Genomic DNA, 15000 nt, shown 5'->3' with positions numbered 1-15000 from the left:
CTGTAAAATCTGTAAAAATGGAAATAGTAAAAGACATCTCTGTACATTTCAAGATAAAAAATTTGTAAACATTGCCAAAAAAATGCAAATAAATTCTACGTAAAATAATGCAAAAGATATATGCACAAAATACAAAGATAAAATGCTAAACAAAATGCAAATAAAATGCTACATAATAATACACTTTATTTGTATAGCACCTTTCATACAGAAACTGCAGCTCAAAGTGCTTCACAACAGAAAAAAGACAGGCATAAAATGAGCACATAAAGTGCAGACATATAAAATCACAGTTTTTCACATTAGGATCTAACATCCCAACAGGCCACCTTGTTTATGGTTTGATTCAGTTTTAAATAGACAATAATAAAAAGAGTAAGATAAAATAGTAAAATAGTGCAATGCAATAAAATAGTAGAATAGAATAGATAAAAAAAAAAAAAATTACAGTGCAATAAAATAGTTCTGGATTACTGTTCAACAGTTCAAAGTCGTCTTTTCCTTCTCTGTTTGGTATCCACAGTTTAAAACTCAACAGTCTACCCTTCGAACCTCCCACTCAGGGCAAACCTCCCTCTCAAGGCACAGTTCCCTCTCAGTTCTAGGGCTGGGTCCTACACAGTTTTAAAGCCTGACAGTCTCTTGTTTGATATTGATACCCACACAGTTTAACACTGACAGGTTTGAACCTGTAATAAAAAGTAAGACAGAGCAATAATAATACAGTGCAATAAAATAGTAGAATAGAATAGATAGGAAAATTATGCAATAGAATGGACAGAGTAAAATAGTCCTAAAGTACAATCAACAGCGGAGTGTTGATATTATAATATTAAGAGGTCTAGCTTCCCTAATGTCCATAGGTAGTGTGTTCCATAACTTTGGTGCATAGTTTGCAAAGGGTGCATCCCCGATTTTCCTTAGACTATGGCTTGGAACCTTCAATAGACCAGTAGTAGATGATCGCAATGTTCTAGGAGGCACATAGTTGACTAGATAATTTGCAATGTACCGTGGTTCTGTTCCATTTAGTGCTTTGTATAGAAGGAGGAGGACCTTGAAATCAATTCTAAATGTTACCGGAATCCAGTGTAGGTTAGCTAATACTGGACTGATGTGGTCTCTCCTATTGGTTCTAGTTATTAGCCTAGCTGCCGAGTTGAGTTGGAGTCGTTCTGTGTTTTCTTTTGGGAGGCCAGTGAGGAGTGCATTACAGTAGTCAAGTCGGCTTGAGATAAAGGCATGGGTCCGTTTTTCAGCGTCTTTTTGATTTATAAACGGCCGTACCTTAGCTATGTTTCTAAGGTGGAAAATTATGTTTTTGTCACCTTGTTGATGTGTGATTTAAAGCTTAGGTCTGAGTCTATTATAACACCAAGACTTGTAACTTCTGGATTGATCCAAGGAGTAAGTTGCCCCATATTACTCTGTAACATTTCTCTTTTTGTTATAGGACCGACTAGTAGGATTTCAGTTTTGCCCTCATTTAATTTTAGGAAGTTGTTCCTTATCCATTTGTTTATTGCTAAGAGACAGGCGGAAATGGAGTTAGTAGCTCTGTGATCATTTGGTTCAGCAGAGAAGTACAATTGTGTGTCATCTGCGTAACTATGGAAACATACATTGTGTTTTCTAATGATGTCTCCGAGTGGCAGCATGTATAGTGAGAATAATAATAGACCAAGGCAGCTCCCCTGTGGAACTCCGAAGTAGGTGTCATGTTTATCAGAAGAATGATCTCCAAGCCTGACGTAATATTTTCTCCCTTTGATATATGTTCTGAACCAGTTTAATACATAGTCAGTGTGTTAAATGGCTGCATATTTGTTGACTCTCATGTTGATAAGAGTATTAAAACTTGAAAAATATCAGTTTAAGGTAGATTTAGAACAGATATAAAAGATGCGATTAATTTGCAATTAATCGCGAGTTAACTATGGACAATCATGCGATTAATCAGATTAAATATAAATAAACAGCCTTAGTTTTTTATATTCCCGCCATATTAGTTGCTGTCTGGTGCTGTCGATAATGACTATAATAATATATATTATTATAATATATAATATACATATTACTATATATAATAAGTAGCTATCTGGCTGCATGTTAGGCTAGCTTAGCACAATGAATGGAAGCGGACATGACCGGTTAGCCTGATTGATTGATTGAAAACTTTATTAACAGATTGCAGAATGGGTACAGTACAGTACAGCTCAATACATACAATTGTTAAGGGGATGCAGACCAGAGAAAGACTTTCATCTTGTTTACATCAGGGTCCCCCATTTTCAATTCATCATAACATATATGACACACACGACATACAGATAGACAGTACTGCTACATCTATACATTTATGACATACCAGATTTGCAAATACAGTACTGTTTGTGATACAAAAAGTGTCCAGAAAAGAGTACACGTAGAAACTGTACATTGGAGGAGGTTGGGTAGGTGGGGTGGGGTTGGGTGGGTGGGGGGACTGTACACTGTACATTGGAATACTGACAAAGCCATACTTGGTCATTTACTGTACAACTGGGTTAGGACATTTGTAGGGGCCAGTTTCGAATTGCAGTCTCCCGTAGGTGTTCTTTGAGAGTGTTTTTGAAAGCGGGTAGTAATTCACATTCCTTTACAGCTTTGGGTAGGGCGTTCCACATTGATAATTGCGAAACATGTTTAGTCCCTTGTTTGAGCCGAATCTGGGTTTAACATGATTTGTGGAGCTCCCTCTGGTGTTGTGATCGTGGTATTCACTGACCTTTGGGAAGTATTTTGACATGTACATGGGTACCTTGGTCGTGTAGTGTATCTTGTAGACCAGGCCCATTGCAAGTTGCTGTACTCTGTCGTCTACTCTAAGCCATCCTAGGTTGTCAAAGTGGGCAGGGGTGAGGTGGGTTCTAGGAGTCAGGTCAAGCAGTAGTCTGACCAGTTTGTTTTGAGATGTTTGTAATTTGTTTTTTAGCGCCTTTGAGGTGCTTTGGTACCATGAGGTGCAAGCATAGTCGTAGTACCCTTGAATGAGTGCTCCTGCCAGAGTCTTCAGGGTATTCTTGTTTACCAGAGAGGAGATCCGGTACAAGAATCGAGTTAGTTGGTTGACTTTTTTTATTACATTGGATGCCATTTTGTCACAGGAAAGATTAGCCTCTAGGATGGAACCCAGGTAGGTAATTTCATCTTTCCTTGTGACAATATTGTCACCCACTGTAACTGAGAAGCCGTTGGTCTTGCTGAGTTTGTTATTTGAACCGAAGAGAATGGACTCTGTTTTGCCCATGTGTAATGATAGTTTGTTATCGGCGAGCCATATGCAGATTTTGCCTAGTTCCGAGCTGAGGGTTTTTTCAACCTGTAACTTGTTCTTGTCAGAGACCAGCAGGGCTGAGTCGTCCGCAAACAGGAACAAGTTGCAGTCACAAGCTGACGACATGTCATTTGCATCATAGGCATTGTCCAACTAACAACACCTCTCCCGAAGGCTAACCGGTCATGCCGCTTCCATTCATTGTGCTAAGCTAGACTAACATGCAGCCAGATAGCTTTCTACTGAACGCACAGAGAGGAAACTGGTATCCATCTTCTTGTCTCTCTCTGGAGAAGACGATAAGCTAATTTGCCAAAATCTTAGCGTGTTCTTTTAATTGTATATCAGTGAAGGTACAGATGAAGGGTAGGGTGTGCTTTGTCAATGAAATCGGTTTGGTTTGTCAAATACATTTCACACACACACATACATACACACAGAGAGGGGTGGGGTTGTGGAATAGCGAGTGGAAAGACAGAGAGGAACAGCACAAGGTGATAGAGAGGAACAACGCAGAGATACTTCCTCTCTCTCTGGTCTGAGACAGGTACAAACAGAGATATAGGATGGTTTAAAATCATGGATTTAAAATGCGAGCAGACGGGAGTGTGGGGGAATTGCTGCAGGCTACAAAATTCCATTTTGCGTCACTTTGGGACAGCCGTGCAACCGGCTCTGTGAGCAGAAGCATGTGCACGCACATGCACGGATGTGCACGCGCATGCACACAGGAATGCGCTGCACTCGACTGATGCGCCAACTCACTAAGTAAGTACCCACCTGGCTACTTTGCATAACAATAGCGCAGGTCGCGTCAGGTGTGTTCAAATACGTTCTCACTTCTCAGATACATTCCATTCGTAGAGGCAATTAGGCACAGTCTTTAGTCTGTGCGTATGCGAGGGAACATTTATGCGCATGCGCGGGAGCGCGTGTGCACGTGGCGTCATTAAAACACTGTGCTTTGAAATCAGCAACGCACCGCTGCCTAAGTCTCTTTTTGTACATGAACAATGACACAGAGGAATCCATTAAATGTTTATTATTTCCATTCTACAAGATAACTCTAACAAAAGGAAGATGAAGATTCCTAGCCTGTCTAGTTGGGTAATTATGAAATTGTGAATTATTAATAAAATAATAATATCTAAAACTATGAAGGTAAATCACAATTATTTTATCTCACGTTAAACACAAATGTACAGATCTGAATAATGTTGAAAGAAAAGAGGGGGAGAGAGAGAGAGAGAGAGAGAGAGAGAGAGAGAGAGAGAGAGAGAGAGAGAGAGAGAGAGAGCTACTGTCCATTACTGGTGCTCACCATATCCTCTCAGCTACATCAAAAGAAAATCGGAAGGACACGGCATATAAAGGGTTAATTAACATTACAGCCACCACGGAGAGAGATGATTGGATTTGCATATCATGCCAAGTCATCACCTAGATAGTGCAAGTGGAATGAACAGATGGTCCGAGGGACAGAGGCTACTTTTCCTGGCATGTGGCCCCTTTTTTTCCTGTGAGAAATTCCCCTTCCCTCTCCCATGATGCCTCCTCCTCCCTCTGCTGCAACGAGACAGGCTCACAGGCGTATCAGCGGCCCTCCTCCGCACAAAGCTGCGATTCTCTGGCCAAGAAGACGGGCCCCGTCAGGCAGGGAACACACGCAGTCTCAGGCCCGCGGATCACGAGACGGCCATTTAGTAAATGAATACACGCTGGGCCTCTCCGCTGAGATTTTTGGCCTGCCTGCCTGCCTGCCTTCCTCTCCCTCCCTCCCTCCTTGCCTCCCTCCTTGCCTCCCACTCACTCCTCCCTCCCTCCCGCCGGCTCCCGTTGTTCTCCCCCAGCCCACCCCCCCCCCCCCCCCCCCCCGGGCAGAACAATGGCTCACTATGGGCAGCCGTCCGTGGGAGCAGGGGGGGGGGGGGGGGCGTCTGCCCTGCCACCCTGGGCCCGCTCTGTCGGTCTGCCACACCGAGCGTGTGAGAAGCCTCTGTGGCACACTCTGAAGCCACCCGTTACCCGGGTGAAGGATGGAGGACGGAGGGGAGGGGCCTCTCACTGTATTAGGCCTGTCCCCGACTAAGGATTTGTATTGTCGACTTTGATTGGCAAAAAAAAAAAATGATAATTTTTATCTTATTTTATCAGTCCATTTGGGCTGTGGGGCCCCTTTCAGTGCCACGGACGACATATCTCGTTTTATTAGGCCCCCCACTGAGTGCAAAGTTTTATTTGTTTATTAGCGATCTGATTTCATATTTCATCAACCGAGTCTCCCGTTGGTACAGCAGCTCCTCCAGCAGCTCAGAATGGAAAAAAGCGCCCCCTATTGTCTATCCCTGTGTAACTGCAGGTCAGTCGCTTAGACTGACCTGGGATCAGTCGATATGTAGAGGCGGAGCCAGCTGGCTCCTTGAGCTGGCAAGCTGTCTGATCAACATGGAAGTCATCGCGGGACGGGAATCAGCCTGGAATATATATTCACAGTAGCCAATACTCAATCAATGATATTTGGAATGGCGATCAGGAATTGGAATGATCTTTTTGGAGAACATCTGATCTGAGGTAAGGAATCTATTTTACCAGTCTTGGGATGATCAGAGTTGTATTCACTCAGATCTCAGCGTTTGCTCTATGTGTGTGTGTGTGCGATCGCTGATGAGGACATAAGATAATCGATTTTTCAGCTTGCGTCTCTAGCGTGCATACGTACACATATACTATCGATAATCTAGCGTTTATTTGAAAACTATTCATAAATAGGCCGAAAAATGTCAACGTTTTTGTGTATTCTAGAATATTCCAGTAAACGTCTTTTATCATGGAATCTTTATATTTTCCTTGAAAAAGAGGGCTTTTCAAAATGCTATAAAACGAAAATGAACCGATTTTATTTGTTTTTGCATTCGACTAAGAGGTTGGCAGTCGACTACGGCTCCTTTCGACCGATCAGTCGACTACTATTAGACTAGTCGAGGTCAGCCCTACACTCTATGTGAAGGAAATGCACCGAACAATGTGGAGCTGGGCGCTGTGAGGACCGGGCTTTTCATGTGGGTCAAAAGGCTGAGTAGCTCTGAGCAGCATTGCCTTTGCGCGGATCTATTACTCCTACTACTACTGCTGCTGCTGCTGCTGCTCACAGCAAGTCCACAACGAGGACAGCTAGCACATGGGGGTGGGGTGCCGAGTAACCTACATTCAACAAAAGACATCTTTCACCGTCAACAAACAAAACCTCTGGCTGTCACTTTAGCCACTCCCCCTCTGAGAGATATCATCCCAAGATGGCGCTTTAGAGCATGAACCCTTTCACTGTGACAATACAGAAGGTTAACCCTTTCACTGCCACACGGCAAAGGGTTAACCCTTTCACAACCACACTACAGAAGGTTAAGAAAGAGAGAGAAATGGGTCAGCTGGGTGGCGCAGCGGAGATTGCGCTCGTCACCAATGCAAGAGACTCCGGTCTCAAATCCAGGTGTCAGCATTGCCTCCGGCTTGGGCCAGTCGTCATACTATCTCAATTGGCAGAGGTAGCGGGTGGAAGTCGAAGGGTGGTAATCTGGACGTTGTGGACAGCGACTCCTACAGGTCGGTTGGGGGACGCTTGCACAGCAGAGACAGGAAATGGCGGGGGTAGTGTGAGCCTCCCACACGTTACACCTCGCCAATGAGAGTCCGCGCTGGCAGATGAAAAGATGTGACAGGCTGCCTCCTCGTGTACCGGAGGGGACACGTGATGCAAGGCTTCTATCCTCCCTACAGCCGACCAGTGGGAGGCATATGCGAGCAGCGTTCAAGACAGGGGAGGGGAAACTCGAAATTGGGATGGGAGAAAAATAGAAAATAAGGAGAAAAAGTAGATAAAAAAAAAGAAAGAGAGAAATGGTCTTTGTTAACATTTTGAGTGCCACGGACGCTTTATGTCGTTAGTTCATGCCGCCTGTTGAATGCCAGCAACGCTATATAGCGTTTGTTTGTAGTTCTTTTTTTATTAGCGATTTTAATTCATATTTAATCAATCGAGCCTCACGCTAGTGCTCCAAACCCTCTCTGAGCTCCATTGGGAAAATACCGCCCCCTATAGTCTCTCCCTGTGTAACTGCACCCCATTGGATTAGACTGGTGGGGGGGGGTTCCAGTTTCCTCATTTTACTTTTCCGGGCGAGCCATCTGAAGAGACCGAAGTAATTGCCGAGCCGGAAAACAACGTGGAATACATATTTACAGTACCCAGCGCTGAATCAATAAATGCGATCGATATTTGGAATGGTGATCAGGATTTGGAATAATCTTTTGGGAGAACATCTGATCTAAGGTAAGGAATCTATTTTACCAGTCTTGGGGTAATCGGATCTGTTTTCACCTATATATCAGCGTTTGCCCCATGTGTGTGTGTGTGTGTGTGTGCGCGCTGATCAGGAAATGAGAGAATAGATTTTTCAGATCGCTTCTCTAGCGTGCATAAGTACACATATACTATCAATAATCTAGCGTTTATTTGAAAACTATTCATAAATAGGCCGAAAAATTACAATGTTTTTTGTGTATTCCAGAATATTCCAGTAAATGCCGTTTATGACGGAATCTTTATATTTTCCTGAAACTTTCAAGAAAACAAGGGCTTTTCAAAATGCTATAAAACGGAAATGAACCGATTAAAAAACAATCAGTTTCGACAATGTTGACTGCAAACAAGTCATTGATAAGCGACGGGCAGATTAGACACATAATTTAAGACATAGATTATGCGTTCACAGCGCTATCATTGAAGTGGGTGCTGGCATTCAACCATGTTTTACCATCTTAACCAGTGGCACTGATGTGGGGAAATATCAGGCTGTGGGGAAATAAAAGCGAAGTCAAACTTTTTTGAATCAGTGTAATTACCCACATACCACAACGTGTCGTAGTGGATTGTTGGCGTGTTGTTTGAAGTGGGCTGCTTGGCAACCAGTGCATCATCGCCCCCAAGGTCATGAATACGGCTCGTCCCTCTTCCTCCCAGACTGCAGAGGTGTGTCAGTAAAGAGTAACGCAGTTCCTCTCAGTCTTTATGTAAGACACTGCAGTGGAGATCTAATTCAGATCTGAAAGCTGCTCAACTCTGACAGTTCGTCTGACTGAAGCTATGGCTCGATACAGTTCGTCTGACTGAAGCTATGGCTCGATACAGTTCGTCTGACTGAAGCTATGGCTCGATACAGTTCGTCTGACTGAAGCTATGGCTCGATACAGTTCGTCTGACTGAAGCTATGGCTCGATACAGTTCGTCTGACTGAAGCTATGGCTCGCACTCGCAGCCTTTTATGGGGGAATCCAGGAACTGGAGAAACTGGTTGGGTGTGTTTATCAGTCAGACAGAGGAACAAACAATGGCAAAAGATTACACAGCATGATAGGCCTCCCAATGACGGTGCAAAGCTGTTTTCTCGTCGTTCCTGCTGCTTCATTACACACACTACAACCATACTGTGATTATTCTATTATAATATAGAGCTAGTTTATCGTTGTTTCTCCTGCTATTTTATGCTATTTCTATTGCTTTTATTGTCATCCTATTTTATTTGATGTCGCTGCTGCAAGGCCAAAGGGGAATTTCACTCTTTCATGCTTGAAAAAATTAAACAAAGAAATAATATATATATATATATATATATATATATATATATATATATATATATATATATATATATATATATATATATATATATATATGACATGACAATAAAGAAAGTGAATCGGAAAAGGTTGAGAGCAAACCGTCCTTTGGTGTGTGGGAAACAGGACCGGCATTGTAACTTAAACTTTTAACAAAAATAAATACATAAAAGGCCAAGTATGTTAGTGTGGTCAGTACCCAGAGTGGACTTGCGGAGCTGGTAGGCCTCAAAGCTGTCCTGTAGGCAGCTGTAGTGTGTGGTGAGCTGGTTCTTCTTGTGCTCCAGTCTGGGCTGAAGGGCCAGGTTCTGCTCGGCCAGGTTGCGGTTACTGGTCTGGGTCGTCTCCTTGGTCTGCTGCACCTCCTGCATCTAAAAACACAAACCAGGGTTCCCACAGACATTGCTAAATGAAATTCAAGAACTTTCACATACTTGTCAAAGCACTATTTTTCATTTTAAAAAGAGCATTTAAAAAAGGATACAATTCACTTTTAAATGTTTTTTTTTTAATTGAAAAAAAATCGGATCCAATATTTATGGCTTGACCTTTTCACTGCCGTGCTACCAAAACGACCGTCGGTTGTGTGATAGTAAAGGGTTTTAAAACCTTCTGTCGTGTGGCAGTGAAAGGGTTAATAAAGTTCACACAGACTCTGGAAATGAGGAGGCAGGTGAGTCACGCTGCCACAACATGGCAAGAAAGAAAGGGAAGGATCCCTTAGGGCCGCAGCACGATTCTTGCAAAAAAATTTGAATCACGATTTTTCTCTCTAAGAATTGAGATCACGATTCTCTCACACGATTCTTATATTTTCAATAAAATAATTTATTGCACTCTTTCTTAATTAAACAGACAACATAACATATATGAAAGTGCTTGACTTAAACTTAAACATAACATATATGAAAGTGCTTGACTTAAACTTAAAAGTGTCTTGTAACATACAAAATAACTCAAGTCAGAATCGTCATCATTTTAAAAAGTAAAACGTTTTAAAAATATATATTTAAATTGTTTTTTAAAATTTTATTAAAACTATCATCATAATTTAGAAATGAGATCGCATCGGTCTATGAATCGCGATCGCGTTTTTTTTTTTTTTTATTAATGGTGCAGCCCTGAGATGATAAATAGAGCCTGCTGCCACTTCTCCCGTGTGAGTCATTTCACACGTCCAACAAAATATCTAAACATACAGAGCAGAGAAATGGGCAAGAATATGGAGGAATACTCTTAAGAATACCTACAACTGAGTAGAGTGGATCTCGTAGAGTGGCGGTAGAATCATTCTAAAATAGAATTAAGTGGGCCTCGTTTGTGGGTCGGACTAAAAGGTGGAAAGCAACATTTCACACGGGGAAGACAGCTAAATAAATATGACGACCACAATGCGTTGCGCCGTCATATCCAGTGACCAACCTACTATTTGCAATAACAAAATCCCTCATTCAAATGTGGCTCACTGGGAAAAAACAGGTCCCTAAATAGCATTGCTAACTGCAGGCTTGTACTGTCATACCAAAAACACTGGTTGTTTGTTGTTTACTGGGGGGGAAATGCAATTCAACCGTCCTCTATCTTCATCCTAACTAGTAGGGAAACACTTCAATAATACTATGAGCATGGACAGATCCCCACACCTGAACCCAATGAGTCATGCCAAACTCAGATACAGGTTGGCATGATGCCTGGCACAGTGTATCGGCAAGAATCTGGTCATATGCCATGTCACGACACATGGGTAACAATTCAATATACTGTGATAGATACTACAAACATTGTGACATATTATGATTTTTATGTGTCATAAAGCAGAATTGGTCGCCCACTGGTCGCTGCGTTGTTTAAGTTGTTACTGCAACACATTCTGTAACCACCACGTGTTAATTATTGATACAAAAAATACAGTGTTTTTGGGTGGGGATCGGGCGTTGTGGACAGTGACTCCTACAGGTCGGTTTGTGCGCCTGCGCAGTAGAATCAGGAAGTGTCGGGGGCAGCATGAGCCTCCCACGCGTTACTCCTCGCCACTGAGAGATCGAGCTGCGCAGGTGAAAAGATGCGACTGCTGTTACCTCAAGTATCGGAGGGGACTGGTGCTATGTATGACTTAGTCCACATTGCAGCCGGATTGTGGGAGGCAAGAAACAGCGTTCGTGACAGGGGAGGGTTGAATTGGATGATACGAAATTGGGATGGGAGAAAAATATAGAAAATGGGAGAAAAAGTGGATAAAAAAAACAGTGTTTTTGAAAAACAGAATCGTGTATCAAAATCGACATTTTCTCATCACACACACATAAAAAGTAAAAAACCCTATTTCGAGTCAGGGTCTCAAATCACAGCCGCATTTCCACACCTCACACAAAGACTTCTGTAGACTTTTGTATATTTTTTACTGTATATTTTATACTCTAATGTATATACATAACATACAAAATGTGAATCGCGGTCCGTACTCTATTTATTATTATCTTATTCTTAGGCCTATTCTATTCTTAGGCAATTTGTTGTGTTATTCTTATTCGTGACTTTGTTCCGTCTAAATGTCTAAATGTTTACTGTGAGCGATTTGTAGTGTCAAATTTCCCTCGGGATGATCCATTCTATTCTTCCTTCCTCCCCGGTCCTCCTCGCCACAATCACCTCCTGGACCGACAGATGTCTCTCCTCGACGGATAGATACCACGAGGAAAGTCTGCCGGGCTGAGATTGCCCCGCACACCGACGACTGGGGCATTAAAACCAGAAGCCGAAGATGACCATGTGTGCGTTCCAGTTTAATCTCAATTCCCATAAAATAGGAAATGGCCAGCAGCTTAGCGATCAGAAACCTCACGAGTCACGCTGTGTTATTATTATGAAACTAGGTCACGTCCATAATATTATCAAGTCCATCCCTGACTTTTCCTCATGGGAAGCTCAAGTCCAGTAGAGCACCCCCGGGCATTGAGTTCCATATGAATAGAATAGAATAGAATAGAAATCCTTTATTGATCCCGAGGGAAATTCGGCCCTACAGATCGCTCACATTTAACACTTTAACTGCCGGAAGACGCTTTTAGGCGTCCTTCCCCGCCATGCTCAAGTTGCCGAAGACGCCGTAACTCGTCTTTGATATCAATATTTCAAAAATCTGTGATCGGAATCATATTTCCTTTCCGGGGGCCTTAGACACAAGTGTGATCTCCTCTCAAACCTCTAGCCTTCAAGACCGCCATCTGGTGGCCGATCGGCAGATCGAAAAAACGGATGTTACCTTTAACCCGGTATAGGACTCACTCCATATGGGGTCCGGCCACTCGCTATCGTTAGAGAGACTCAGTCTTCACACAGTGAACATCGATCGCTGCAAATAACTCGAAAAAACTACATGATTTGGACGTATATATTATTATACAACCTGGAAATGGACCGGATATTTCTATATCCCATAATAGGAAAATGTCTGTTCCACGCTCATCGCCCAACGGCGCGAGGAAGATACGGTAAGATTCAGCGTTATTTTTCAATGTGTACGATACTAACTGATCTGATGAACATTTGACCCACATTAGATGAATGGTATAACGCTGCCCACGTAATTATAAACGCCCCGTCGGCCATCCGGTCAACATCAGACGACGTGTAGTAACTTCCAGAAGTCCGTCCAGTTGGATTTTTTTATATCGCGCCGATTGCTATCAAACTGTATTTGATCATCAATATAATGCATTTGGGGCTATAAATCACGTTCTGGAGAAAGCTGCAGAAAGAGATGAAAACATACTTATACTTTAGATCATATTTTAGTATGAATATGTGAATGAAAAAGTTTAACGTTCATACACCCTGAACAATACATATAGGACATTGAATGGGCCCTAATAATGGCAATTTAGCAATAGAATTTAAAAAGTTATAGCCCTGCAAAGAAGGGGAACTTCTACATAGACAAATAGAGCTGGCAACCTATGGTATATCATGAATTTAGCCTTAGGCAATCAAAGTGTTAACTTACAATAAACATTTTAGGTAGTCATTCAATAGGACTAAAATAAGAATAAGAATATAATAATATTAAAAATAAGAATCAAATAGAATAAAGAATAAAATACGGTCCTGGATATACATTCTGGTATGTATACTATATACATTCCAAAATCTTAAATATAAAACTATCCATCCAGCCAAAAGTATACAGAAATATACAGTAAAAATATATTACACTAGCAGCCACAGGCATGTCTCAAACACATAAATAACCTGCCATTATAGAGTGCCATTAAAGTAGAAGATGATTGCCTCTCTAAGCAAGGCGGGCACGTGTGCCCGGGCACTAGTCATGTGGGTTACTCTCTGGGAGAGGATCCATATTGTAAACCTAAACTAACACACAGAGTGAATGTTTTCTTCTCCGACAACACACAGGCTTACAGTCTGAATGAACCCTTTCACTACCACACTACAGAAGGTTAACCCTTTCACTACCACACTACAGACGGTTGGTTGTGAAAGGGTTACCCTGTTGGTAGTGAAAGGGTTAATTGAGGCAACATGTGCTGTGTCTAGTGTGTCTAGTGCCTAAAGCAAACTCGTGCATATCCATGTACCCTGGGGGTGAGTAAGGTGTCCATATATTATTACTGGAACTGAACTTATCACTACCACTCATCACCCTCTCGCGTTTCACCCAAATGATTTACAACGCCCCTCACCTTTGTTCCCTTTCCCGTCCAGTAAGTTATGATAAAAGAGTTTTCCAACTCCGCCTCTTATGGCCGAGGTGTGTCCTTGCTTGGGGGAATCTTACCGCTCAGAGTCTCTCATATTCGTGTACAGTAACTAACAGCAATGAACAACTGCAGTGTCTCTTTAACCTATGGGGCCAACAGTGTCGAAATACTTCCCAAAGGTCAGTGAATTCCACGACCACAACACAAGTTCCACAAATCAACCCAGATTCGGCACAAACAAGGGACTAAACACGTTTCGCAATTACGCCACATCAATGTGGAACGCCCTACCCACAGCCATAAAATAATGTGAATCCCCTACCCACCTTCAAAACCGGTCTCAAAGAGCACCTACTTCCGAGGCTGCAATTCGAAACTGGCCCCTGTAAATGTCCAACCCCCAACCCCCTCCAGTGTAGTTTCTTCCCCATCAAACGTATACTCTCTTTTAGAAACTCCGTCTCTTAAACAGTACTGTATTTGTATATATTATATGTCATAAATGTCTGGATGTAACAGTACTGTTTATCTGTCGTGTATGTCATAAATGTTATGATGAATTGAAAATGGGGGACCCTGATGTAAACAAGACACAAGTCTTTCTGATTGATTGATTGATTGAAAAGTTTATTAACAGATTGCAGAATGGGTACAGTACAGTACATCTCAATACATACAATTGTTAAGGGGATGCAGACCAGAGAAAGACTTTCGTCTTGTTTACACCAGGGTCCCCCATTTTCAATTCATCATAACATATATGACATACATGACATACAGATAGACAGTACTGCTACATCTATACATTTATGACATATCAGATTTGCAAATACAGTACTGTTTGTGATACAAAAGTGTCCAGAAAAGGAGTGTATATACATTTGGCGTAGAAACTGTACATTGGAGGAGGTTGGTGGGGTGGGGTTGGGTGGGTTGGGTGAGGGCTGTACATTGGAGGTGGGGGGGGGGGGGTTGGGTAGGGGACACACACACATTTTACACTGTACATTGGAATATTGACAAAGCCTTACTTGGTCATTTACTGTACAACTAGGTTAGGACATTTGTAGGGGCCAGTTTCGAATTGCAGTCTCACGTAGGTGTTTTTTGAGAGTGTTTTTGAAGGTGGGTAGTGATTCACATTCCTTTACAGCTTTAGGCAGGGCGTTCCACATTGATGTGGCATAATTGCGAAACGTGTTTAGTCCCTTGTTTGAGCCGAATCTGGGTTTTACATGATTTGTGGAGCTCCCTCTGGTGTTGTGATCGTGGTATTCACTGACCTTTGGGAAGTAT

General features: G+C 42.3%; 1 protein-coding gene across 1 annotated transcript in view; it reads right to left on the bottom strand.

Annotated features, from left to right (window-relative positions):
- The window catches only part of vps37ba (VPS37B subunit of ESCRT-I a), a 39782-nt gene that overhangs the window by 22652 nt on the left and 2130 nt on the right, over positions 1-15000 (bottom strand). Inside the window, exon 2 of the mRNA XM_084309232.1 lies at positions 9186-9357. Within this exon, the coding sequence (XP_084165358.1) occupies positions 9186-9357 (172 nt within the window). The remainder of the gene's footprint in view (positions 1-9185; positions 9358-15000) is intronic.

This window comes from Notolepis coatsorum (assembly GCF_963971535.1).
Source record: "Notolepis coatsorum genome assembly, chromosome: 2".
In the NCBI taxonomy this organism is placed as follows: domain Eukaryota; kingdom Metazoa; phylum Chordata; class Actinopteri; order Aulopiformes; family Paralepididae; genus Notolepis; species Notolepis coatsorum.
Note: the sequence above shows the minus strand (reverse complement) of the source record. Positions and strands in the feature narration are given on the sequence as shown.